Here is a 27340-nt window from a genome sequence, read left to right on the forward strand (position 1 = left end):
TCACTTATGTGTGAACTTTATTAAATATTAAACGTAAAAAAAGAATCGCTTGAAAATAACATATTTATCCTTTTGTTTGACGCTCAAATAAATTTCTTTGTTAATTTTTCTTTCCTTTTCCACGTCTCATGGATTTCCCTTTCGCACCTGTTTTGCTGCCTCCTTTTCCACCATATTTCGCTTCTAATTGCTCAATAAAGCCATTCATTTGTTTTCCACGATCCGACTGTCTTTGCTGAATGAGAGCCTGCAAACCAGATAGATCTTCGTCGTTGTCGTCTTCCTTCTTTTTTTTTAAACCCAGCTCCTCAGCAAGTTCCTCTGCTTCTAAAGCTTCGTCAGCATACTAATAAAGAAAAGGAACTCACTTGTATTGTATGCAACTTGAACGAACAACAAAAGGCAAAAAGATCTTCGGAAAAAAAAAAAAGAAACTTGTTTAATCAAAGATATGAAACTAGCCTTACGAGGAAGGTCAGAGGGATCGGAATATTGGCCAAAATTAACACGGCCATTCAGACCACTTTCTATTTTTCCCCTGTTTCTTATATTGGGGAAATTATATTATTATATTATTATTATTATTATTATATTTATTATTATTATTATATTATTATTGGGGGGCGCCCCCCCCCAAGCGTAAGTCGTTACGCGCCATTGTAGATGTGTCCCTGTGTCCCACCTGTGAATATATATATATATATATATATATATATATATATATATATATATATATATATATATATATATTGGAAATAAATTTTTTGCTTTTTTCCTTTTTTCTTTTTAGTTTTTTTTTAGTTTTTACCTTTTTTTTTATTTTTTTTTAGTTTTCTTTTTCTCCTTTATTTTTCAGTTTTTTTCCTTTTTTAGTTTTTTTTCTTTTTTAGTTTTTTTTCTTTTTTAGTTTTTAGTTTTTTACCTTTTTTCTAGTTTATTTGGTTTTTTATTTTTTTTTGTAGTTTTTAACTTTTTTAGTTTTTTACCTTTTTTTTAGCTTTTTTAGTTTTTTTAGTTTTTTCTTTTTAGTTTTTTTTGTAGTTTTTACCTTTTTTTAGTTTTTTTCTTCTTTTGTATTAATACTGAAGTGAAGGTTCGAACCTGAAACCTCTCGAACCTAGAACCTGGAACATAACGCGTTATCAACTCAGCTACATCGGCTTGAATACTTTCGTTTTTGAATTGGTATATGATAGAAATATATACGGACAGACAGACAACTTACATATTTACAGACAGAAACTTATATATTTAAAATCAGCATTAAAATGCGATTCTTTTGGTGTAGCTATTGATATCAAAATTCTATTTTTTAGAGTTTTGGTTAATATTGAGCCGGGTCGCTCCTTACTACAGTTCGTTACCACGAACTGTTTGATATATATCTATATACATAAAAATAAGTTGTCTGTCTGTGGATCTGTGGATCAGGTGACGTCATGTTTCTGTGTCGGCTGACGTCATGAAATTAGTTGTCGTCATTTTTGCTTTGACGGTGACGTAATTCAAGATATTTAAGACATATGTTCACGTAGAAATCTATTAATGTTTAAGTTTACAATGACTGATGAACTTACAATGGCAAAAGCCGATGAGGATGCTCAAAGAGTCTATGCCAAAAAACTTGCTGCTGATAGAGAAAGTCAGAAAAGAAAGCGTGCCGAGGAATCAAAAGAACAGCAAGGAAACAGGCTTGAGGCTAAAGAACGCAAAACCGCGCAGTTAGATGAAGATAGTCAAAACATATCAAAACTGAAAATGATAGCGATGATGATTGGGTTTGGGATTTTGACTTGGATAAGGTCATCAATGCCTACCAGATTTTAGTTAAAAAAACAAAAGTTCGGCGATATGTATTTCATAGTGAAGCCAGTCAGTCGACGGCCAACCTACCATCTTCAAAGATACCACGATAGGAAGACTCTACACCGTTCACCCCAATCAACATGAATGCTTCTTTCTACGCCAGCTTTTGGTGAATGTACCCGGTCCGACATCCTTTGAGTATTTGAGAACTGTAAACGGTACTATACATGACACTTACCATAGTGCATGCCAAGCTCTGAATTTATTAAAGAAGTCGTGCATTGTTTCGCATCATTTTAACAACTTGCTCTCCATCAGCTCCTACAGAGTTATGGGAAAAATATAAGTCAAAAATGTCCGAAGATATACTCCATCGAAAACAGTTAGAGACGTCAGATATGACTTTTGATTTTACATCAGAAATTTATAACTACACTTTAGTTATTATAGAAGATTTGTGCGTACGTATGGCAAACAAACCTCTTCAGGATTTGGGAATGCCTTCACCTAACCGTATCGCTGCTGTTTCGACATGTGTAGAATTGGATCGTGAACAAAGTTACAGTACGAGTGATCTATTGTCGTATGTACAAAATAACATTTCCAAGTCAACGTCGGAACAAAAAGACATTTATGATACGATAATGCATTGTGTCGATAACAACGTTGGAGAAATTTTCTTTTTGGATGCACCAGGAGGTACTGGTAAAACGTTTGTGATAAAACTGATTCTGGCATCAATTTGATCAAAAAATGATATAGCGTTGGCAATTGCGTCGTCTGGAATAGCCGCAACATTGCTGCCTGGTGGAAGAACTGCTCATTCCGCTTTGAAATTGCCTCTCAATTTGCATTCTACAGAAACTCCCACGTGCAATATTTCCAAATCATCTGGGATGGGTAAAGTATTGCAGCAATGCAAACTTATTATTTGGAATGAGTGCACAATGGCACACAAAAAATCGCTCGAGGCTCTGGATCAATGCTTGAAAGATTTGAGAGGGAAGTCGAAACCCTTTGGCAGCACATTAATATTGCTTGCGGGAGATTTCAGGCAAACATTACCTATAATACCTAGATCAACTCCTGCAGACGAAATGAATGCTTGCCTGAAAAATTCTAATTTATGGGCACACGTAAAAATATTAAAATTAACTACAAATATGCGTGTCCGATTGCAAAACGATGACTCTGGTCAAACATTTTCAGATCAATTGCTGGCAATTGGAAACGGAAAGCTCCCAGTAGACTCAATTTCAGGACGCATACAACTACCTGCTGATTTCTGTAATTTAGTGACGTCCAAAAATGAATTGATTGAAAAAGTATTTCCGAATATTCTAAAAAATTATAAAAATAATAAATATAATAATTCTAGACCAGGCAGTCCTTTACAAGTCAGTCGACACAGTTTTGGAACCAAATGAAGCGGTTAATTATCCATCTGAATTTTTAAATTCCATAGATCTTTCAGGGTTTCCACCACACGTGCTACAACTAAAAATAGGCGTACCAATAATACTTTTAAGAAATATCAACCCACCAAAGCTTTGCAATGGCACGCGACTTGCTGTAAAAAAAAACAATGGAAAACCTAATAGAGGCCACAATCTTGACAGGACCTTTTGAGGGTGAGGCTGTTCTTATTCCTCGCATTCCCATGATTCCAACGGATCTGCCTTTTCAATTTAAAAGATTGCAATTCCCAATTCGATTAGCATTTACAATCACAATTAACAAAGCTCAAGGTCAATCATTAGAAAAATGTGGTATAGATCTTAATACTGATTGTTTTTCCCATGGACAATTGTACGTTGCATGTTCGAGGGTCGGTAAACCTGACAATCTATTTATATGCAGCGACAATTGGCTAGCGAAGAATGTTGTATATTCGCAAGTTTTACGCAGTTAATTTGTATTGTATCTATCTATCTATCTATCTATATAAAAACGAGTTGTGTGTATGCATGTTTGTTTGTTCGTAAAAAGAGCGTTTGCATATGACGTCATTATTAGTACATACGGCTTTGTATATGCACAGACAATGGGAAAGTCAAGAATGTTGTATATTCGCAATTTTTACGTAGTTTAACTCCTGCAGACGAAATGAATGCTTGCCTGAAAAATTCTAATTTATGGGCACACGTAAAACTATTAAAATTAACTACAAATATGCGTGTCTGATTGCAAAACGATGACTCTGGTCAAACATTTTCAGATCAATTGCTGGCAATTGGAAACGGAAAACTCCCAGTAGTGGGAAAGCCAAGAATGTTGTATATTCGCAATTTTCACGTAGTTTGAAACACATATATAAATCTATCTATATTCACAGGTGGGACACAGGGACACAACTACAATGGCACGTAACTAATATGGCGCGTAACGACTTACGCGCGCGGGGGGGCTTGGGGGGGGCGCGAAGCGCCCCACCAACTAGGTGTTGGGGTGGTGCGAAGCGCCACCCCAACAGCTAGTATATATATATATATATATATATATATATATATATATATATATATATATATATATATATATATCTATATATATAAAAATAAGTTGTCTGTCTGTGGATCTGTGGATCAGGTGACGTCATGTTTCTGTGTCGGCTGACGACATGAAGTTAGTTGTCGTCATTTTTGCTATGACGGTGACATCATTAAAGATATTTAAGACATATATGTTCACGTAGAAATCTATTAATGTTTAAGTTTAAAATGACTGATGAACTTACAATGGCAAAAGCCGATGAAGATGCTCAAAGAGTCTATGCCAAAAAACTTGCTGCTGATAGAGAAAGTCAGAAAAGAAAGCGTGCCGAGGAATCAAAAGAACAGCAAGGAAACAGGCTTGAGGCTAAAGAACGCAAAACCGCGCAGTTAGATGAAGATCCACCTGGACAGCGAGAGTCAAAACATATCAAAACTGAAAATGATAGCGATGATGATTGGGTTTGGGATTTTGACTTGGATAAGGTCATCAATGCCTACCAGATTTTAGTTAAAAAAACAAAGGTTCGGCGATATGTATTTCATAGTGAAGCTGAAAAATAAAGAAGAAAAAGAAAACTGAAAAAGAAAAAATGTAAAAAACTAAAAAATACTAAAAAGAAAAAACACTCAAAGAGAAATTACAGACCGGGACACAAATGACGACCGGGACAGAGGGAATATAAATGACGACCAGGACACAGGTATTTAAGAATATCGTTCAAAGACAAATTTTTAATTGTAAGAAGACCGTTGAAAGAGAAATTTCTAATTGTAAAATGACTGAAGAACCTACAATGGCAACACCCGAGGAAGCTGCTCAAAACGAATGTATTCAAGCCGAAGTAGCTGAGTTGGTAAAGCGTTATGTTTCAGGTTCTAGGTCCGAGAGGCTCCAGGTTTGAACCTTGGCTTTAGCATTAATACAAAAGAAGAAAAAAACTAAAAAAGGTAAAAACTACAAAAAAACTAAAAAGAAAATATATATATATATTTATATATATATCTATATATATAAAAATAAGTTGTCTGTCTGTGGATCTGTCAGGTGACGTCATATTTCTGTCTCGACTGACGTCATGTTTTCGACTGACGAAATTACAGACCGGGACATCGCGACACAAATGACGACCGGGACACCGGCACATAGGGAATATAAATGACGACCGGGACACAAGGAATGTTCGATTAGCAATCACCATCAACAAAGTACCGGGACACAAATGACGACCGGGACACAGGGAATATAAATGACGACCAGGACATAAGTAAAAAAAAATTAAAAACTAAAAAAAGGTAAAAACTACAAAAAAACTAAAAAGGAAAAAAAACAAAACTAATAAAAAACTAAAAAAGCTAAAAAGCTAAAAAAACTAAAAAAGAAAATAAAATGATAAAGGAAAAAAAAATGAAAAATAAAGGAGAAAAACAAAACTAAAAAAAAGAAAAAAAAACTAAAAAAAGGTAAAAAACTAAAACCTAAAAAAAGACCAATTCAAAAACGAATGTATATACAGATCGGGACACAAATGACGACCGGGACACTGGGACATGAAGACCGGGACACAGGGACACAACTACAAAAGGGACGCCGGGGGGCTCAGGGGGATATATAAATGACGATGGCGACACAGGGAATCGTCGATTAGCAATCACCATCAACAAAGCTCAAGGGCAATCATTAGAATCATGAGGTATAGATCTGAATACGGATTGTTTTCCCATGGACCATTATATGTTGCATGAGCCCTTATGTTGGGTGTTGCCTCTGAATTATTTGTCTATATTATTTTTTCTATTGTTCGGTAAATGACGACTTATACTTATTGACGACATGACTGCCTGTCCATGGATTATTCTTTATGGTTGATTGTGTGTGGCTATGCTGTTTGACCTATGTGATTGTATGGATGAGTAGGGTTAAGGCCTCATTCAAGTGCTGGTCAATATTAATCACTAATTTAGGAAAACAGTCTTCCTTTTCTCCTTCTGTCTCTCTGTCCCTTTTTTTTTTTTTTTTTTTTTTTTTTTTTTTTTTTTTTTTTTTTTTTTTTTGCTTTAGCATTGGTGATTTCTCTTTTCATGATATATATATATATATATATATATATATATATATATATATATCTATATTCACAGGCGGGACATAGGGACACAACTACAATGGCGCGTAACTAATATGGCGCGTAACGACTTACGCGCGCGGGGGGGCTTGGGGGGGGGCGCGAAGCGCCCCCACCAACTAGGTGTTGGGGTGGCGCGAAGCGCCACCCCAACAGCTAGTATATATACAAAAATAAGTTGTCTGTCTGTCTGTGGATCAGGTGACGTCATGTTTCTGTGTCGACTGACGTCAGGAAGTTAGTTGTCGTCATTTTTGCTATGACGGTGGCGTCATTAATGGTATTTAAGACATGCGTTCACGGAAAAATGTTTAATTGTAAAATGAATGAAGAACCTACAATGGCAACAGCCGAGGAAGCTGCTCAAAGAGTCTATGCCAAAAAACTTGCTGCTGATAGAGAAAGTAAGAAAAGAAAACGTGCCGAGGAATCACAAGAACAGCAAGAAAACAGGCTTGCAGCTGATAGAGAAAATAAGAAAAGAAAGCGTGCCGAGGAATCACAAGAACAGCAAGAAAACAGGCTTGCGGCTAAAGAACGCAAAACCGAAGACAAAAAGCGTTTGCATATGACGTCATTATTAGTACATAAGGCTTTGTATATGCAAAGACATATAAATATAAATGCTATTTATATGCACAAACAATGGGACAGCGAAGAATGTTGTATATTCGCATGTTTTACGTACTTAAAAATATATATTTATATCTATCTCTATTCACAGGTGGGACACAGGGACACAGCTACAATGGCGCGTAACTAATATGGCGCGTAACGACTTACGCGCGCGGGGGGGCTTGGGGGGGGGGGGGCGAAGTGCCCTACCAACTAGGTGTTGGGGTGGCGCGAAGCGCCACCCCAACAGCTAGTATATATATATATATATATATATATATATACTAGCTGTTGGGGTGGCGCTTCGCGCCACCCCAACACCTAGTTGGTGGGGGCGCGTCGCGCCCCCCCCCCAAGCCCCCCCGCGCGCGTAAGTCGTTACGCGCCATAATAGTTACGCGCCATTGTAGTTGTGTCCCTATGTCCCACCTGTGAATATATATATATATAATATATATATATATATATATATATATATATATATATATATATATATATATATATATATATATATATATATATGGTTTTAACTACGTAAAACTTGCGAATATACAACATTCTTTGCTGTCCCATGGTCTTTGCATATAAATAGATTGTCAGGTTTACCGACTCTTGAACATGCAACATATAATGGTCCATGGGAAAACAATCTGTATTCAGATCTATACCTCATGATTCTAATGATTGCCCTTGAGCTTTGTTGATGGTGATTGCTAATCGACCATTCCCTGTCCCGGTCGTCATTTATATCCCCCTGTTTCCCCCGGTGTCCCCGTTGTAGTTGTGCCCCTGTGTCCCGGTCGTCATTTATATTCCCTGTGTCCCGGTCGCATTTGTATCCCGGTGTCCCGGTCTGTATATAAATTCGTTTTTTAGTTTTGTTTTTCTCCTTTATTTTTTTCCTTTTTTTTTTCTTTTTTAGTTTATTTAGATTTTTAGATTTTTTAGTTTTTTTTATTAGTTTTTAGTTTTTTTTCTTTTTAGTTTTTTTGTCCCGGTCGTCATTTATATCCCCCTGTTTCCCCCGGTGTCCCCGTTGTAGTTGTGTCCCTGTGTCCCGGTCGTCATTTATATTCCCTGTGTCCCGGTCGTCATTTGTATCCCGGTGTCCCGGTCTGTATATACATTCGTTTTTTAGTTTTGTTTTTCTCCTTTATTTTTTTCCTTTTTTTTTCTTTTTTAGTTTATTTAGATTTTTAGATTTTTTAGTTTATTTATTAGTTTTTAGTTTTTTTTTCTTTTTAGTTTTTTTTTTAGTTTTTACCTTCTTTTTAGTTTTGTTAGTTTTTTTTTTACTTATGTCCTGGTCGTCATTTATACTCCCTGTGTCCCGGTGCTTTGTTGATTGCTAATCGAACATTCCTTTTGTCCTGGTCGCTTTCTCTTTGAGTGTCGTCATTTATTTTTTTATTTTTTAGTTCTTTTAGTTTTTACCTTTTTTAGTTTTTTTTTAGTTTTTTAGATGAAAATTTTTTTTAGTTTTTTCCTTTTTTTCTTTTTAGTTTTTTATTGGTTTTTACCTTTATTTTAGCTTATTTTTCAGTTTTTTCCTTTTTTTTAGTTTTTTTTTTATTTTTTATTTTTTTTAGTTTTTTACCTTTTTTTAGTTTTTTTAGTTTTTTAGCTTTTTTACTTTTTTTATTAGTTTTTAGTTTTTTTTGTAGTTTTTGCCTTTTTTTAGTTTTTTCATTTTTTTTTTAGTTTTTTATTGGTTTTTACCTTTATTTTAGCTTATTTTTCAGTTTTTTCCTTTTTTTTAGTTTTTTTTAGTTTTTAGTTTTTTTAGTTTTTTACCTTTTTTTAGTTTTTTTAGTTTTTTTAGTTTTTTAGCTTTTTTATTTTTTTTATTAGTTTTTAGTTTTTTTTGTAGTTTTTGCCTTTTTTTAGTTTTTTTAGTTTTTTAGCTTTTTTATTAGTTTTTAGTTTTTTTTGTAGTTTTTGCCTTTTTTAGTTTTTTTAGTTTTTTAGCTTTTTTATTTTTTTTTATTAGTTTTTAGTTTTTTTTGTAGTTTTTGCCTTTTTTTAGTTTTTTCAGTTTTGACGTCACCTGATCCAGTTTTTTCAGGTGACGTCACCTGATCCATCCACAGATCCACACACAGACAACTTATTTTTATATATATATAGATATATATATAAAAATAAGTTGTATGTCTGTCTGTGTGTCAGGTGACGTCATGTTTCTGTGTCGACTGACGTCATGTTTTCGACTGACGAAATTACGAAATTACATTGGGACACAAATGACGACCAGGACACCGGCACATAGGGAATATAAATGACGACCGGGACACTCAAAGAGAAAGCGACCGGGACACAAGGAATGTTCAATTAGCATTCACCATCAACAAAACACCGTCAACAAAGCATCACAAATGACGACCGGGACACAGGGAGTATAAATGACGACCAGGACATAAGTAAAAAAAAAACTAAAAAAAAAGGTAAAAACTACAAAAAAACTAAAAAGAAAAAAACAAACTAAAAACTAATAAAAAAACTAAAAAAGCTAAAAAACTAAAAAAACTAAAAAATAAAAAAAAACTAAAAAAAGGAAACAAAAAGAAAAATAAAGGAGAAAAACAAAACTAAAAAAATAAAAATAAAAAAAAAACTAAAAAGAAAAAAAAACTAAAAAAACTAAAAAAATGTAAAAACCAAAAAAAAACTAAAAAGAAAAAAAGGGGAAAAATACAAAAATTTATTTCATCATTTACCATTTCAAAAACGAATGTATATACAGACTGGGACACCGGAATACAAATGACGACCGGGACACAGGGAATATAAATGACGACCGGGACACAGGGACACAACTACAACGGGGACGCCGGGGGGCACAGGGGGATATATAAATGACGATGGGGACACAGAGAATGTTCGATTAGCAATCACCATCAACAAAGCTTAAGGGCAATCATTAGAATCATGAGGTATAACTAAAAAAAACTAAAAAAAGGCAGAAAACTAAAACCTAAAAAAAAGACCAATTCAAAAACGAATGTATATACAGACTGGGACACCGGGACACAAGGAATATCAATGACGCCCGGGACCCTCAAAGAGAATTCACAGACTGGGACACCGGGACATAAATGACGACCGGAACACATGGAATATAAATGACGACCGGGACACCGGGGGGCACACGGGGATATATAAATGACGACGGCGACACAGGGAATCGTCGATTAGCAATCACCATCAACAAAGCTCAAGGGCAATCATTAGAATCATGAGGTATAGATCTGAATACGGATTTTTTTCCCATGGACCATTATATGTTGCATGTTCCAGAGTCGGTAAACCTGACAATCTATTTATATGCACAGACAATGGGACAGCAAAGAATGTTGTATATTCGCAAGTTCTACGTAGTTAAAAACATATATATATATATATATCTATCTATATTCACAGGTGGGACATAGGGACACAACTACAATGGCGCGTAACTAATATGGCGCGTAACGACTTGCGCGCGCGGGGGGGCTTGGGGGGGCGCGATAGCCTGTCTGAGATTCTGGTTTGGGACTCCCCAAGTGACAGATTTCATGTAACACCTTACTATGAATATCATTATCGTTATTATTATGAACATAACAAGCTAAAAAGTTACTTACTCTTTTCCGGCGAGATTCTTTTTTCTTTTTGCTCTCCCTGGAGAACGATTTAAAGTCTTCCACTTCGTTTTTCTTTATCATGTCTAGAAGAATTTCTCTATATCGAGGCTCATCATCAATAGTTGAGCACATTATAGAATCCAGAATTACATCCATATCCCCTTTACTTGAGATGTAAATTTCTTTTAAATCTTCTCTTTCTTCTTCAGAACCTAAGAATACATTAAAAAAAAACAAATAACACAACATTCGGTAAGTAATACTATAAGGGAAAAAGAGTATTATTTTCAACCAAATTCCGCCAGATTCTTAATACTAAATTTCCCAACAGTTTTTCCACCCATAGCTCTTCTCCATCATCCACTTCAAAAATATACTTTTTCAAATCTCTTAATCTTCTGCACTTCAAAATTATACAAGATAATGAACGATTCCGATTAGCTAAAGAAAAAGGCACGGGACAAGCACGAGACAATTCAAAATTACAACGTCCTGCAAAATTATACAAGATAATAAATGAATCTGAACAGCTAAAGCAAAAGGCACAAAAAAACGTATGAGGTAATTACGAACGAAGAATGAAGCACAATGAAATCTGGGAGTAGAAAATATAGGACAACAAGCATCACAACAAATCACAAATGAAATCTGCGGTTATAGGACAAGTGACAGCGAGCATTACAACTAATTGTAAACCAAAATGACCCGCAACGAAATCAACGGTTATAAGAGAAGCAACAGCGATAATCACACCGAATCCCAAACGAAAATAATGCACAACGTAATATGCTTAGAAGACTTGCAACCACGAGCATTAAGAATGAACGCAAACAAAATTATTTACGACAAAATATACGGTTAGAAGACAAACAACAGCGAGGATCACAACGAATCCCACGAGACAATGGAGCACACAAAATCTGTGGTTAGAAGACATGTGAAAACAACTATGGTCAGTCGAATGAAAATGATGGGTAGTGTAATCTGCAGTCAAAAGAAAAGTAACAGCAAGGATTACATCAAATCGTAACCGAAAATGACACGCAACGAACTATAAACAACGAACTGCATTGTGTAACAAGATAATTAAAGCAAAAATAATAACTGGATAAAAAGCTAGAAAAGAAGTCACATTAATCTTCAGTCAGATGACAAGTGACAGTGAGAATCACATATATACAAACTTAACACGTAATGAATCCCAAACGAAAATAATGCAGACGAAATGTGCACTTAGAAGACTTGCGAAAAAGGAGATTATGACTAAAAACATTTTAAAGCTTCATTTAATCAATTTAATTCTTTTGAGGCTGGACAGTCTTCAAAAGTGTATAACTACGCTATTGCACATGAAGAGGTGCGAAAACTGATGCAACCTAAGATCATTAGGTTGCATCAGTTTTCGCACCTCTTCATGTGCAATAGCGTAGTTATACACTTTTGAAGACTGTCCAGCCTCAAAAGAATTAAATTGATTAAATGAAGCTTTAAAATGTTTTTAGTCATAATCTTCAAAATTATACAAGATAGTGGGTACAGATTCTGTAAATATCTGGTAGAGGGTACAGTGAAAAGGTAAAAAATAAAACAGCCAAGTTGAAAGGCTTAGAAGAATAGGTGAATGTGTCTTAAAACTAATATTAGGGTACTAAAGTCATAAAGTAATGATAATGGTTGGGCATGAATCTGAAATCTGAACGCTTCAAAAAGTTGAGATAGATATATTGAATATTTTCTAGAAGTAGTTTTAGGTACTCCTTTAAACGACTGTATGTCAGACAATAAGTCGTATGAATGTCTGGTTTTAGGAAACTAGAAGCCACAATATTGACAGGGGTTTAGTATTGTTCTAAAACTGCGCATCGAAAGGTTGAGGAGCTACACTAGATATTTTCAAAAGGAACTGTTTCAGAATATATATTCCAGCACTCTTTGATTGACCATATATCAAACAGCAAGCTGCACAGAAAATTAATTCTAATCCCACTTTCCTGAGCTGTAATGCCAAAAGAAATGCTAAGATAGTTAGGTCACACTTTCCGAAAAAAGAATGATACTGCTGTTGCTACTACTAACAACTAATTGTACTACCAAGCCACCTGAGGCCAACACAGCAGCGCAAGCTCCTTCTACATCCCAAAAGGCTCAAAGCTTCAATCTTTACTACAAAAGAATACCATCCACCATAGCTATTCTATTTTTTACAACTTACCTCCATTTACAATATTTACTAATAATCTTTAATAATTTTAGTGCTCAGAAAAATCAATAAAACAGATGAGATAACACGATGGTACACCGAAAAATAGGTACCGATAGAAATTATTACATGCAAAAATCTTTATGATACAAAACATAAGCGGTATAAATGGAAGAAAACCAGGAGCAAATCTTTACTGATGTGTAACCTCCACCACCTTCCCATCAAGAACCAAAACTTTCAAAGTGGCAAGAACTAAAAACTATCTGTAAAATATTTATATTCGTTATGGCCAACATACAAGCAGAAAACAAAATCCCACAAACATCATTCCTTGAAACCAAATTGAAAAACGCGCTAGAGTGGACAAATTATCTAGTTGAAACCATTTCCAAGGAGCATATAAAACTCCTTATACATAAGGAAATACTATGAAACCCCTGATCTTGTTCCGTGGGGTAAAAGAGTTAGCAAGCTACTGATGCTACATTAGATGCCTCTGCGTCCAGAAATTAACAGACTGTTACTCAGTTTTAGATTTTACAGAGCACCAACCCAGGTACTCATTTATTCCTAGTCTAGGCGACTTATTTTTTACAAGATCACTTTGTAAACCTATGCGTACCCTGGGATCTCAAAACTTCAGAAGGCTCGTTCATTTTGCTAATATTTTTATTTTAAACACCCAACCCGCGTGCATTATCTAAGTCAAGGAGAGTTTTACCTTTTAATTTGATCCCATGTTCTCCCTTAGTCATTACCATGTTCTTTAGGATAAAGACCATCAAGATAATCCTTCTAAACAGGGATAGGATACAACCTTGCCAAATCTGGTTCAACCCCAAACCCACTACTAACATCACTTCCTAGCATAACCGCAGTAACATCATCTCATACATAGAACAGCCATTTCGGTGTACTTTTCTAGTATACTGGTACCAGACAAAGATAGGACCTTAACTAGAAATTTTTTATCAGCTGAATCTGATGCTTGTTCATAGCCTATAAAACTAAGGAATAAAGGCGCTGGTGATTCAGACACATTTCAATTATTGATCTAAGAGTGAGAATTTTGTCAACATATCTTCTTCCCTTCTTATAACCGCACTGTTCTATGAAAATCCGTTCTCAGCACACCGCAGTCCAACAAGTATCATCATTCTAAGTATTTCACTCCCTACAGAAATCAAGCTAATAAATTTGTAATTATCACACTCATTCTTATCCACTATCCTATAAAGACTTTTAATTTATGTTTTCTAAAGTTATACAAGTATTTTCCCTTTTTCAAAGATCATGTTCAATCTCCAGTGCCTTATCTCTAACTTCGTAATCGCCATGTTTCAAGAAGCTCACTTACCACGCTATCAATATACATGGCCTTAATGTTTTTCAGTCCCTTTAGTACTGTCTCCAAGTCCTCCTTGCAAGATAGATTCGGAAGTAAAAGCTTGATAGGAGATAGTGAAGAGTGAACCACTTACTAAGGTGGGATGTAGGAGTAGTGTGTATAGATGTGTAGGTCTCAGACAGCTAGGTACTGTGATAGGCAGTAGTAGTAGAATAGCTAACCATCTGGTCTATTGGGTTATGCTGACCCCTCAGCTTTTTTAGTCGTTAGTCTTTACAATAGAAATTTACCAATTCTTAAAAATATCCTAAATTGATTTGATATAAAATCATTTGAAAATTGACATTGTAAAATGTATTTTTAGAACATTTTTGAGAGCTAAAACACATTTTGTTCACTTTCTTGGGCACTATCTTAAAATTGAAGTTTTAAGCTTCATAATGATACATTGTGACTAAAATTGCCAAAAAAAAAATGAAGAAAATTAAAGCAAATGTTTGCAGGTAACCTTATCATTTCATTTTCTTGCTTATAGCTCTTCTTGTTATTCGATTGTCAACCTTCCCTCTCTGAATCTGTTATCTTAAAGTTTTGTATAATCAACAAACTTCAGTCAGATATTCACTATCATTATCAAGGATCCCCTCTAACTAAGCTTATTCTTACTGTTGAGTCAGCTTATGCGTCACTTTGTTTTCCTTTTGCATTACTCATACTAACTAGTATCCCTTCGTACTAAGCTTATTCTTAACCTTATTTTCCTTTTGTATTTCTCATACTTCCCATAAGCCTCTCCATGAAATTATTCCTTTTATTGGTAAGGATTTATTACTTGATAAATTCTTTCAGGGAGAGAGACTTTGCCCCTAGATTTGTCTGCCCTTCCCCCTAATTTTTGAAATTACTTTTTCCGGGGCAAACTCATTGAAAAATGCCCTTTGGGTAATTTCATTGACAAACTAAAAAAAGACAAATCCCCCCCCCCCGTAGCAAACTCCCGTATCTGCGACTTCAACACATGTCCTTAGTTGTATTGTATTGTATCAGATTAACGCCGCTTCTTAACTACTAAGATCCCTGCGTTGGCCCTGCAGTGCATTGCAGCAGCACATGTCCCTAGTTTTTTTTTTTTTTTTCTACTGTTCTTTAAAAAAATTGCGTAAATTTTTCAACTGATTTAGTTATCATTAGTAAAACAAAGACAGGGAGCTCACCTTTATATTTTTCTTCAAATTTTTTGATGTCACCTAAAGAAACCTTGGGGAAAATAATTCTGAAATATTCAGACCAATCTCGTTCTTGGTCAATGAAATCTTCATCTTCCACACATCCTGGAAAAGAAAAAAAAATCAAGCTAAATTACAAGCAAAATATGTCTGAGGAGCGGACGAAGATGATGTTTTTCAATTTAAGAAAATAAACTTAATGTTAACACAATTCTTTCAATCCACCCAACACCATTTTTTAAAGCTTCTTCTCCAAAAAGCTTAATGTAGAAATATATATATATATTCCCTAACTGCGATGTTTTTCCCTAAATTTTCTATGAAAAAAATATTGAATCACGCAAATTAAATGAAGATTAGCAATTTCGTCTGAAGGGTACCGCCAACTACTGAAATTTATGGAGGGCAATTTTTGAGTCGCAAAAGACAATCATAATGTAACATTAGGTATCAAACTGAGGTTTTTTTTTCTATCAGTCACATATTTTCTGTCAGTTTCATGCATGATTTGCATGAAACTATATTACTCGTATTTATCATTTACTGATTCGGCCTACATATCAAGCTTGGAGGATCTTCCCTTGTATGGCATTTAACATGGATCAGTCAGTGAGCCCAACTGCGGTATTGAACCTTCATCATTGCGTATTGGCGATAAAACACCACCTCCCAGAAAGAAAAGACCACTGTTCAGTGCACATTCTGTTACGGTTTCAACTACTGCGTGCAAGCTGTTTGAATTTATGGTTATACATAGATTTGAGAGTAAGTTTAAATAATCCACCTCCTCAGTTTGGCTTCTATTGCAGATTTGGGCGTCCCACGGCACTGTCTTCTGGCACCAATTGGCCCGATGAAGTCCTTGGACCCTCAACTTCCTTAATTATTCAGCAATTTTTACTCCTGCTGTTAAGATAGTTATAAATCATAACATCATTAAAGCTTCCCGTGACAAGTACTTTAGCATTTAGATCCGTCTTGAAATTCAACAAGCCGGTTCTCCGAGATAGAAGAATCCTTGTCCTAAAAGGAGACCGGCAGAGCGCAGCTTCTAATCCTGTCTGTTTAACAGATTAACTACGTGGCTGAGCTCAAAGAACATTGTCCGCCTTCATAAGTTTCGAATAGTATCAATGTCTTTCGTTTGATATACCAATCATATCCTTCATATTAGTCAAACTCTTGAAAGACTTTCTAAAATTTTTTGAAATCTAAGGATGAATACCTGAAACTTGCTCTGGAATTTAACGCTGGGAAACATTGGTGTCCTCGTTTTCAACTGATGTGGCAGTAACCCAGTTTCTTTTTTCTCTGGTTCCGTCGACAGAAACAATCACATATCTGAGCCTTCCAATCGGTCCATATCTTTCCCACATCTAGTGATTCCTGATAAACTGAATCTCTCATAGAAATGCCACTGCATACGGATCTGTAGTAACCGCGCAAATTCGCTTCCATCAGTACTTTCTTGCATCTTTTTTCAGTTCATTCGCCCTATCCAACGTATTATAAGCTGCCTCACTTTGGAAAATACTTACTAAATCAAATAAAACAAAACTCGATCATGCTTCTTCAGGATAACTAAACAATCTTTCTTTAACTTCCACCAAGGGACCTTAATTCAAAAATGGTATGCAGATCCAGAGTAGGCACCCTTAAGGGACCCGTAGCTTCAATAAATGATTAAAGACGGAAAACTTTTCTAGGTACCCTCTGCTAGTGCGTTGTATATGGTCGAGTTTGTACATAATATATGACTTGCTCTTATTTGAAATTTATTTAAGTGCGGTTTCATTGGTCATATAACACACTTAACCAATTCGAGTTCTAAATGAGTTACATGTGAAGTGTTTGAAACGATGCCAATAAAATGGAGCTTAAAACTCATCAGGCCAAAAATTACACTGGTAGCTATTCAATTTGCCAACCATGAAACCATTTTGGTACATTAGAAAGTTTCAAATGCGATATGTCAATACGTTAAACTAGAGCCAAGATGAAGCCAAGACCAAACAGAGGCAAACAAGCCAAAAGCCAAGACCAACCAGAAGTATATCAACCAGCTATGCATTACCCTATGTAACTCTAGATGCCCCCGTCCCAGATGGAATCATATAAAATTTCACGATGGATATTTTTAATCATAACAATGTGAAAATAAAGAAAATATTCTTCGATGACGAAAAGACGAATGGAGCAAGAGACAAGGACCAGAATATTATGCAAATAGTCAATTTAAAACAGAGGCCTCACGGGGACTTTTTAGTAGAAAGGTTGACATATCATACCTTGCTGAAATGAGGATCATGTGAAGATTTTAGAAGATATAATTTTGTGGCTCTGGAGCCTAATGCTTGAGGCTATACACCAGAAAGCTATTTGAAGCTTCCCCTCTACTACTTTTTCTAACAAAGGACAACAACCTTTGGTGAAGCTAGTAGAAAGCTAGTCAAAATAAGCTTCGACTAGCTTTGCAAAATAGAAGTAGATTTAGAAAAGATTAAGAGCACAAAAAAGGTCCAAGGAAAGTGTCGTAAGCCTCATACCTTTGCTAAATATTGTTCTATAAGATTTTAAAGACTTGTTGAATTTATATCTGAAATTGAAAAAAAACTAACAGTTTTAAAGAAAATTCTAAAAAATTTCCGAAGAAAGAGACAATCAAGAGTAAACTCAAACCCAAATCAAGGAACATTATTTGCTAAATTTTAGACAAGTATTACCATCCGATAAATCTTAGAAACGGATAAGAACTAGATCTAAGAGCTTTAAAGTACCTTCCCAGGGCATAAATTAGACTCTGGATCCATTTCTGAGTTTACTTTACCTACCTCAGCATCCTTCCTTGATAGTAAATAGACAATATTCTAGAATTTTATCATCAAAAATGTATCTCATGAAAAATGAGATATCTACTTGAAAGTTTTTACCCCTCTCCCCTTCAAAGGTTGAACCTGTGCATATATGTTGCAAGTAGTTGCAGTACAATAATTTGCATAAAGTTAAATACAAAAAAAAAAAAATCATCAGTAGCCCCTGAAAGGCTAATAATTGTTGTGCTAATGAGAAAATTCCTCAAGAAAATTTACACTGCAGTATATTGTGAAGGTGTTTTTTTTTAACTTGACAAATTTGCATTAAGGAAAGTGAACGATCAAAAAATAGAAAGTTTTCTGTAAAGTATCTTTTGAATGTAGAAAATATATCAAATCTTTAATCTTTAACTGAAATTCTTTAATTAAAATAAAGGACATGATCAATCTTAATGTCATGTCACCACAATGAAATTCAAAAGCAAAAAAAAGAAAAAAATCTCAACTCTCATCAGATACCTAGGTTGTCATGCTGAAATCAGAAATTGTATTTGCTTTTTCTATTCTAATTTTTCTCTACAGCCTGCTAAGAGAATTTTATTGATATGAGTTCAAAACTGCTCATACTACAAAGCTAAATACATAACGATACCCAAATGAAATAACTACTACTGATGTCATACTTAATTATACTAGCACAAAGAGGGAGAAGGAAGGGGAAGTGGGGGGGGGAATCTCCCACAATAAGTCCAAAAGATATTCTTCAAGAGTGAGGTTTAAAAAAGCCAGCTTAAGAATAAACTAAAACCCAGTCTAAACCAATATTTACTGTTTGTCATAAACATACAAAATATAAAAAAGTCTTTGTAAGATAATGTAATCTGGTAGTTACCTGTATCATCATATGCAGCTCTTTTTTCTTTATCACTTAGAATGCTATATACTTTGCCCAGAATTTGAAATTTCTTTGTGGCCAGTTCTTTTTCATTGTCCTTTGCCCGGTCTGGGTGATACAATAAAGACTTCTTATAATATCCCTTCTTCACTGTAAGTTGAAAATAAACATAATAATGAAAGGACCGATATTCTATATTGCACTATTAGCTTAGTTTACAACTCATCAGACAGGAAAGCTGATTACAAGTAACTCGTCATGGGTTTTAATGATTCTGTCTCTACCTCATATTTTTTCGCATTTTATAGTAGCCTAAGTTGGAAACCATTATCACTGATTATTTTTCTAGCACCCATTACTATTTTGATTTTTTTTTTTTTAGTATGCCAAGGTGAAATCCTCCCCCATCACCTATATAAAAGCATTCAAAAATCGTTGTATAAAAACTATGGATTAAAAAACATTATATGGATGAAAAAGAAACCTTAAACTTTTCGTTTCAATAACAAAGCTTGAATTAGAAAACATCCCCAAAAACAATTAAACTTCGTTTTTACAAATCGAAAAAAAAATTATGATTTGAAAATTTTTAATGCATTACAGGACTCAATGTTTAAATAATGAATAATTAATTTATTTTTTGTCTTTGGCAGTTTCATTATTTTCTTTGCCTTATCTATAAGAAATTTTTCAGAAACTCTTACTTAAGGCCTATAAGCCAAATAAGCATCAGAAAGTTGGGTTTTATTGCTTGTTCTTTTCAAATGTGAGCTAGTCAATATTTTTTTGAATATCTGTTAGTTCTACTGATTTTCTGTATGAGCACCTTACAACATTCAATTGAAAAGGAAAACACATTTCGGCTTGTGCCTTTAACAGACATATTTAAAAAATGCTTTCTTTAGATAGGTGTTTCACACAATCTTTTTCCTTTTTTTGTGTGTTAATTTTATACAATTCTGCATGGATTTTACGTTGACATAGCCAACTAATCATTCTTTTCAACCTCACTTAATTCACGATTCCCATGGGAATTTTTGCTTGTAGCAATCAATTTTTTTCTAAACATGATAGTTGCAAAGAAAAAACCCTGACGAAATTGTGTTTATGATTTTCTAATCATGTAGTTTTTTTTTTATGATGGGTTTACCTGATCTGAAAAAAAAGCTGCTCAAGTCCATTGGCAGTTTAGATTTCTTTTGTATCTGCCTTTTCTTGTAAGTTCAAGACTATTCTAGAACATTTTAGTTTGCAACCCTTTTTGGACAAGACTACAATCTAAGCATAAATCAGATAAACTCATTTTAACTGATAACATCACCTCATATGATTTTTTTAGAATTTGAATTATAGGCGATAGTACATATTTACTCATTTACACAGGCATGCTACTTCCAATGTTACTCTTACTTGTTACTGTACTTACTTATAACTGAATCTGATATTTTGTACCAAACTTTGGCCAAAAACCCTTCACTAAGCTGTTCTTGAAAAGATGATCAGAAGTGCAATGTTTGCTCATTTGCACTCTGGTTTTCCTGGTTTACAATGTCCTAGCAAACAGATTTTGTCAATTATGTCAGAAGTTTTAAAATATGAGATGAGATTTATTTCTGAAAAACAACTGGATCACACATTCCTGCATGAGCCAAATTTGCCCAGTTCAGTCAATAAACACAGCAAAAAAAAAACACCAGATGTAATCAGGTTGGTCAGAAATTTATAGATACAATATTACTCACATTTGTATTAAAAAAGATAGTGGGACGGATAAGAAGTGAATTTTATAAACATTAAATGCTTTACCTTGTTGATAATCTGCTTTTTTGTCTACTCCCAGCACAACATATAAGTCCTTTGAATCAAACAGTTCTTGACAGAGCTCAAGAAAAGATGGCATACTTTAGTTTCTGAAAAAAAAAAGAATACTTGTGAAATAACCAAATATATGGCCAAGACCATAATAGACGAGGCATCAGGAAACTGGTAACTGAGGAAGGTGAAGAAATAACCAATATCAACAAGCTTGCAAACTTATTAAATCAGTAATTCGTTTCTGTTTTCACCACTGAACCCGATGATCCTTTATCCTCTTCACCTGAATATATTGTAAAATCCCCAATGGAAAGCATCACTCTATCACTTACAGAGGTTCTCAGACGCTTACAGAAATTAGATACTAACAAATCGCCAGGACCAGATAACCTACATCCCAGGCCATTAAAAGAAACTGCAGCTATCATAGCAGAACCGCTTAGGAGAATTTTCCAGACATCACTTACTTCTAGAGAGCTGCCAGCGCACTGGAAAAAAGCCAATATTACACCGGTTTTCAAGAAATGTAATCATTCCCAGCCTGAAAATTATAGGCCAATTAGCCTGACCTCAGTTGTCATCAACAACTCAATGATTCAATCCTCAAGCATTTGACAACCAACAAGATATTGTCCCCCATGCATCATGGCTTCCAGTCAGGTAAATTAATTGAAACAAACCTCTTGGAATTGTATGAGAAGATCACATACCTAATTGACCATGGACATCTGGTTGACCTGCTCCTGCTGGACTTGCTAAGGCCTTTGACAAGGTTCCTCACAGTCAACTGCACTCCAAAATATCCACTATTGGCATCAATCAGGCTGTTGTAGACTGGCTGATGAATTTCCTTACAAATTGCAAGCAGAAAGTTTGCTTATTTGCTACAGATGGCCAACCAATCTACTCTGACAAGGCCTCAGTAATGAGCAGAATATTGCAGGGAACTGTACTGGGTCCAACTCTCTTCCTGATTTACATGAATGACATAATTAAACATATTGACAATGGCTTGCACCTGTTCGCTGATGATGCCAAACTCTTTGGTATTGCATGCCCTCAGAGTATCCAGCACGACAGATGAGCTACAAGTTTGGACCCAAGACTGGCTTCTCCAATCTAATGTAGGAAAGTGCTATGTATGACACCTTGGAAACAATAGCCCAATGGCAAACTACACAATCTACAACCCCACCACCAAAGTAAGAGAGCAACTAGAGAATAGAGCAGAAGAAAGGGATCTTGGTCTCATCATTGAAGATAAACTTAAATTTCACAGCCATGTCCAGCATGTTGTTTCCTGTGCAAGCTCCAGTCTTGGAATACTAAAACAAACTATCAAAAATTATATAAGGCTCTCGTCAGACCCCATCTCGATTTTGGCATGTGTCTTGCTGGTCTTTGTTATCGACAAGATGTGAGGCTCATCAAAAACGCATAGAGACAAGCAACAAAATACATACAAAGTCTAGCATCAACCTCAAATGAGGACCGCCTCAGATACCTCAAACTACCCACTCTGGTTTACAGAAGCTTGCGCAGTGACATGATGCTTACTCACAAGCTGCAGAACAAAAAGTCAGCAATCTTTGGCGGCAGTCTCAGTACTAACCAACACAACGCAAGAGGACACTCCAGGAAGCTACCAAAAGCAAGCTCCCAATCGAAAACTTGCAAAATATTTTTTTGAGAAGAGTCATAAACCATTAGAATCAACTGAAAGATTCAACTGTCAGTGCTTTCTCCATCCAGTCTTTCAAAAACCAACTTGACAAAGAGTAGGAGAAGAAGCAGTGGAGGTTTGATTGGCAGTCATCAACTTAAGAGCACTACAGGTCTGGAAGACCTTAAAGCTCTCAGATAGATTAAGGTGATTAAGGTAAGGCAATAACCAAAATTATTTTTTTTAAGACAGCAAGAACTAAAAATTTTTCAGCTTAAAAACAATAGAGATTGACAGGTTCAGACATTAAAGATATATTTGTCTAGCTGGCATTTTTCTTTCTATTTCTTCAATTTTTTAAGGGATCTTAGGAGACACAGTTACATCTGATTAGGGCCAAAAGAGAATCCTATAAATCTCTTTTTTAAGAGAGCAAACAAATATTTTTGTCCTTGCAGAATACAACATAAGAAAAAAAGATATTTTAATTGTTAACTTCCCATAATATTTGTGCCTTTAAAAAGATACTTTCCAAAAAAAACTGTTTATTTTTATATTGTTTACTTTCTTTAATGCAAATTTGTCAAGGTAAAAAAAAAACACCTTCACAATATATTGCATTTCTTGAGATTTTCCTATTAGTACAATAATTATTAGCCTTTCATGGGCTACTGATGACTTCTTTTTTTGTATTTACCTTTATGTAAATTATTTTAATGCAACTACTTGCTACATATATGCACAAGCCCAACCTTTGAAAGGGGGGAGGGGTAAAACTTTCCAGGGGATATCTCATTTTTTAAGATATAAATTTTTGAAGATAAAATTCTAGAATATTGTGTATTTACTATCAAGGAGGGTAGCTGAGTTAGGTAAACCAAACTCAGAAAGGGATACATAATCCAATTTATGCCATGGGAAGGTACTTTTAAGCTCAAGGATCTGGTTCTTATCCATTTCTATGATTTATCAGATTGTAATACTTGTCTTAAATTTATAAAAAAAAGTTCCTTAATTTGGGTTACGAGTTTACTTTTTATTGCCTCTTTTTTAGGATTTCCTTGAAAACTGTTAGGTTTTTTTTTTCAGTTTCAGATAAAAATTCAACAAGTTTTTCAAATCTTATAAAACAAGATTTACTAATGGTATGAGGCTTACAGCACTTTCCTTTGACTTTATTTGTGCTCAAAATCTTTTCTAAATCCACTTCTATTTTTGTAAAGCATGTTTAAATTTACCAAAGGTCAGTGTCCTTTGTTGGAAAAAGGAGCAGAGGTGGAAGCTTCAAATAGCTTTCTGGTGTACAGTTTAGGCTCTGAATGTGTTCCTGAAATTATCATTTCGATTTTCCAAGATAGAAGAAGGGTCATCATTGACAAACTTACCCTTTGACTCAAAACTTCAGAGTGATCTCTGTCCCAGTAAAATTATATATGACAGGGTTACAATCATCTTGGAAGATACTTTTATTAAAAGAATGGAAAACTTAGGAATAAATCGAGACCATAAATTAATTAGAGCATAAAAAAGAGCATAATTAACCAGAGCATAAATTAACCAAAGAGCATAAATTTTAACTATTTCCCTATTTCTAAGAGTAGAAGTAGCTTCCTTGTGCAAAGATACTGTTATCCACCCCCACGCTTTTCCTCCCATTTTCTCCAACCCCTTGATGTTTCAGTGTATGCACCATTGAAACATGACATCAGGGAGTCATTTGACAATTGGGTGCAGTTAAACCCAAGTTGCAGTATTTCAATACATGAAATAGAAAGGTTGTGCAAGCACCTCTTTCTGAGAAGGCAGCTGGTTTCCAGAAGGCAGAAATTTGGCCTTTAATCCAAATGTTTTCAAAAAAGCTGATTTTCTGCCAGCTGAAGTGACAAACCATGTAGACCCAGCTGATCAGAATGTCCTGGATCCTTCCAATACAGAAGATCCTCCCCCTGGTTCAGTTCAGGCTTCATCTCATGTCTTTATGGACCACCAACAGTCAACACCAAACTGTCATATGGCCTTAACTCCTGAATGTATCAGACAATATCCAAAGGCAAAAATGTGAGTGAGTCCATGCAAAAACTTCAGGGAAGGCAAAAGTAGAGTTCTAACAGTAACAACAGAAAAAAGAGCACTTGAAGCAGAGACTGAGCAAAGACTTGCTAAGAAAAAGAAAATGTCATTAAAAAGTCAAATGGTCATTCATTGCTGACAAAACTAGAGACAGCATTTCAGACACAGATATGCAGCTCAATGACAAGTTGGATGACAAAGTCAAGTTGGCAAGTTTGCATGGTGAAAGTGTCAGTGATCTTGAGATTGGAAATTTTGTACTTGTAAAATTTATAGTGGAAAAGAAGCAAAACTCAAAAGAAGTGAAATTGAAGAAATAAGTGGCAGAGTAGCAAAAATAAACTACATGTGGGAACTACTGGTGAGAAGTTAATCTTCCCTCAATTTCAAGATTGTACAGAAACTGACTTTCAAGATATTAACTGGGCAAACAACCTAAGCTCTTGTAACTGGCTGTGATTTGGCCCAATTTTAAATAAAATAAGTTAAATGCTATATTTAACTTGTATATTATCTGAATTAAATATTAACATTATCTGAATATACTATTAGAAGCATTAATTAGTGAATCTCAAGAAATGCCCTGTGTGTATCCAATGCCACCCCATGGTTGGGGCAACTTTGGACACTTGAAGAGGTCATACATTTTTGGGTCTTACCAAGAAACAACCTAGTAGAAGTCATTGAAAAAAATCACCAAGGAAAGTGAATATTTAAGCTGTCTATGCATGTAAAAAGGAAGCTTGTATCTTTAGAAACATATGTTTAAGGCAGGAGTGTAATTTGCTATGGAACAAAAGGGGGTGGGATGGGCAACCACCCCCTCAAGACACAAGTTTGTCCCCCCCCCCCCCCAGCTGATATAATTCAAGTATCTTGCAAACTTTAAGTATCCAGAGAAACAGGTCAGTTTTCTTAAGAATATCTTTGGCTTTATGGTAGGCATAATATATGACTCATTTTCAGTGTTCACTGTCATGTTCACTTGATTTGAGAGGATTGGTTCCAACTCCCCTCTCCTAGGATTTTTATAAAATTATGCTACTTGTTCTGGGGGCCAAAAACTTAAATAAGTGCAGTTTTGCCCCAATCTTCCCTACTGGGTTTCATTCACCCATCACATAACTTCAATGTTTTTGTAACTTATTGTGCTTCTGAAATTCATTTGTGCATACCTTGTGACAGTGAAGAGGGCCTCTTCACATAAAGGGTCATTGCTGGTTGTATATAGATGTTTTGAAATGTGGAAGCAGTTATAATCTTTTCTCTGAAAATAAGAATATAGGCCTATAATTAGCCTAAATACATACAGTATTTTGATACCTACTTTATAGTTAGTAGAAGTCATTGACTTCTACTAAGTATGAATAGTATAATGTAGCCTAAATCTATAAAAAGTCATCTGTAAGACTTTCTATTATTTTTTGCTTTAAAGAAATAGGGCATTATAATGACTTCTATAAAATATTAGTACATTGCACAGTAAGATTTGGGTTTAGAAACTTTTTGCTATCTTGGAAAGGGTTTAGGTTAGAAGAATAAAACTTTTAGTAATGAGTCCAGGGCTAAAAACAGTAAATTTATGACATTTCATATAGCTGACTTACAAAAACTGAACATACTACTTGAGGCCTTTTTTCATGTTCTTTACAAATATAATAATTGCTTCTAATGAAAGTTCAAATTTAAGCACTTTTTAACCTAACCCAATATAACCTAACCTTATTATAAATAATTTTAGCACTGAGAAAATGTAGCATTATTTTTTCAAAAATGATGGCAAAAGATAGGACTGAGAAAACATAGTATTATTTTGTGGAAAACAGTGATAACTCATAGCCTACTTTAATTGAAAATTTGTCATTTTTGAGAGCTCAAAAAGTGCTTATATTTGAATTTGTGGTAGAAGCAATAATTATATTTGTAAAGAACATAAAAAAAACATCAATTGGTAATTCAATTATATGAACTGTCATATTTTACCCTAAAAACATACTCTGGGAAGGTATTGCCAAGCTCCTAAGTCAACTATCTTCTAATTACTAAGTCTTAGAAATTTGCCTACTTGACAGGTCTATTACCTATTGAAATTTTAACAAAACACTATTTTGCCTTAATTTTCAGTAACCAGTTTTGGTAAAATTCTAGTTTAGCTACTTTTCACCAGCCTATCTTAGAAAGGTGGTAGGTTAGAAAAGTGAGATTTTCAGCAATAAATCCAAGGCCAAAAATACAGCCTAGAAAGGAATTGCCAGGCTTCTATGTTAACCCTCTTCTGATTTCAAAGTCTTAGAAATTTGCCTGCTTTACAGGTTGAAATTTTTACAGAACAATATTTTACCTTAATTTTCAGTTATCAGTTTCTTTTTCTCTGGCTCTAATTCAGAAAATTCAATTCCTGATATTTGAGTAGAGTTTTAAGACAAATCAATAATTCTTTTCAAAACTTAGGAAATGTATTTAGGACATAGCCTACTACATACAGATGACAATTCTATTCTCTATAACTAGAGAAAACAGAATATTATCTTTTGCCTGACTTTGTAATACTATCTATAGGTATAGGAGTTACTGACAATAGCTCTTGTCGATGTTAAAAATTTAAAATCTTTCAGCATAAATCATACACAGCGTTTCTCACGTTTAGAATA

The 27340-nt window shown here is 34.7% G+C and overlaps 1 protein-coding gene across 3 annotated transcripts; it reads right to left on the reverse strand.

Moving 5' to 3' along the window:
* LOC136041814 (dnaJ homolog subfamily C member 9-like) lies at positions 1–27340 on the reverse strand. Of its 3 annotated transcripts, none has more exons than XM_065726578.1 (6): positions 27266–27340; positions 20948–21051; positions 19139–19291; positions 15422–15538; positions 10657–10868; positions 1–346 (listed from the first exon to the last, which is right to left on the reverse strand). In XM_065726578.1, the coding sequence occupies exons 2-6, from the start codon at positions 21039–21041 to the stop codon at positions 101–103; spliced, it is 822 nt and encodes a 273-aa protein (XP_065582650.1). In that variant the 5' UTR covers positions 21042–21051; positions 27266–27340; the 3' UTR covers positions 1–100. The 3 variants fall into 3 exon arrangements, with proteins under 3 accessions (XP_065582650.1, XP_065582651.1, XP_065582652.1); XM_065726579.1 differs by having other exon boundaries at positions 27173–27290; XM_065726580.1 differs by lacking the exon at positions 27266–27340 and adding an exon at positions 27031–27049.

This window comes from Artemia franciscana, unplaced genomic scaffold (genome assembly GCF_032884065.1).
Source record: "Artemia franciscana unplaced genomic scaffold, ASM3288406v1 PGA_scaffold_38, whole genome shotgun sequence".
Classification (NCBI taxonomy): domain Eukaryota; kingdom Metazoa; phylum Arthropoda; class Branchiopoda; order Anostraca; family Artemiidae; genus Artemia; species Artemia franciscana.

What these genes read in the sequence shown, in the direction of transcription:
- LOC136041814 (XM_065726578.1), bottom strand. Translation starts at nt 21,041, where the DNA reads ATGCCATCTTTTCTTGAGCTCTGTCAAGAACTGTTTGATTCAAAGGAC. An exon ending in AGCTGCATATGATGATACAG is followed by an intron (nt 15,539 to 19,138) that starts GTAACTACCAGA and finishes TTTCTTTTCCAG; the next exon opens with GATGTGTGGAAGATGAAGAT. An exon ending in AAGAATCTCGCCGGAAAAGA is followed by an intron (nt 347 to 10,656) that starts GTAAGTAACTTT and finishes TTTCTTTATTAG; the next exon opens with TATGCTGACGAAGCTTTAGA.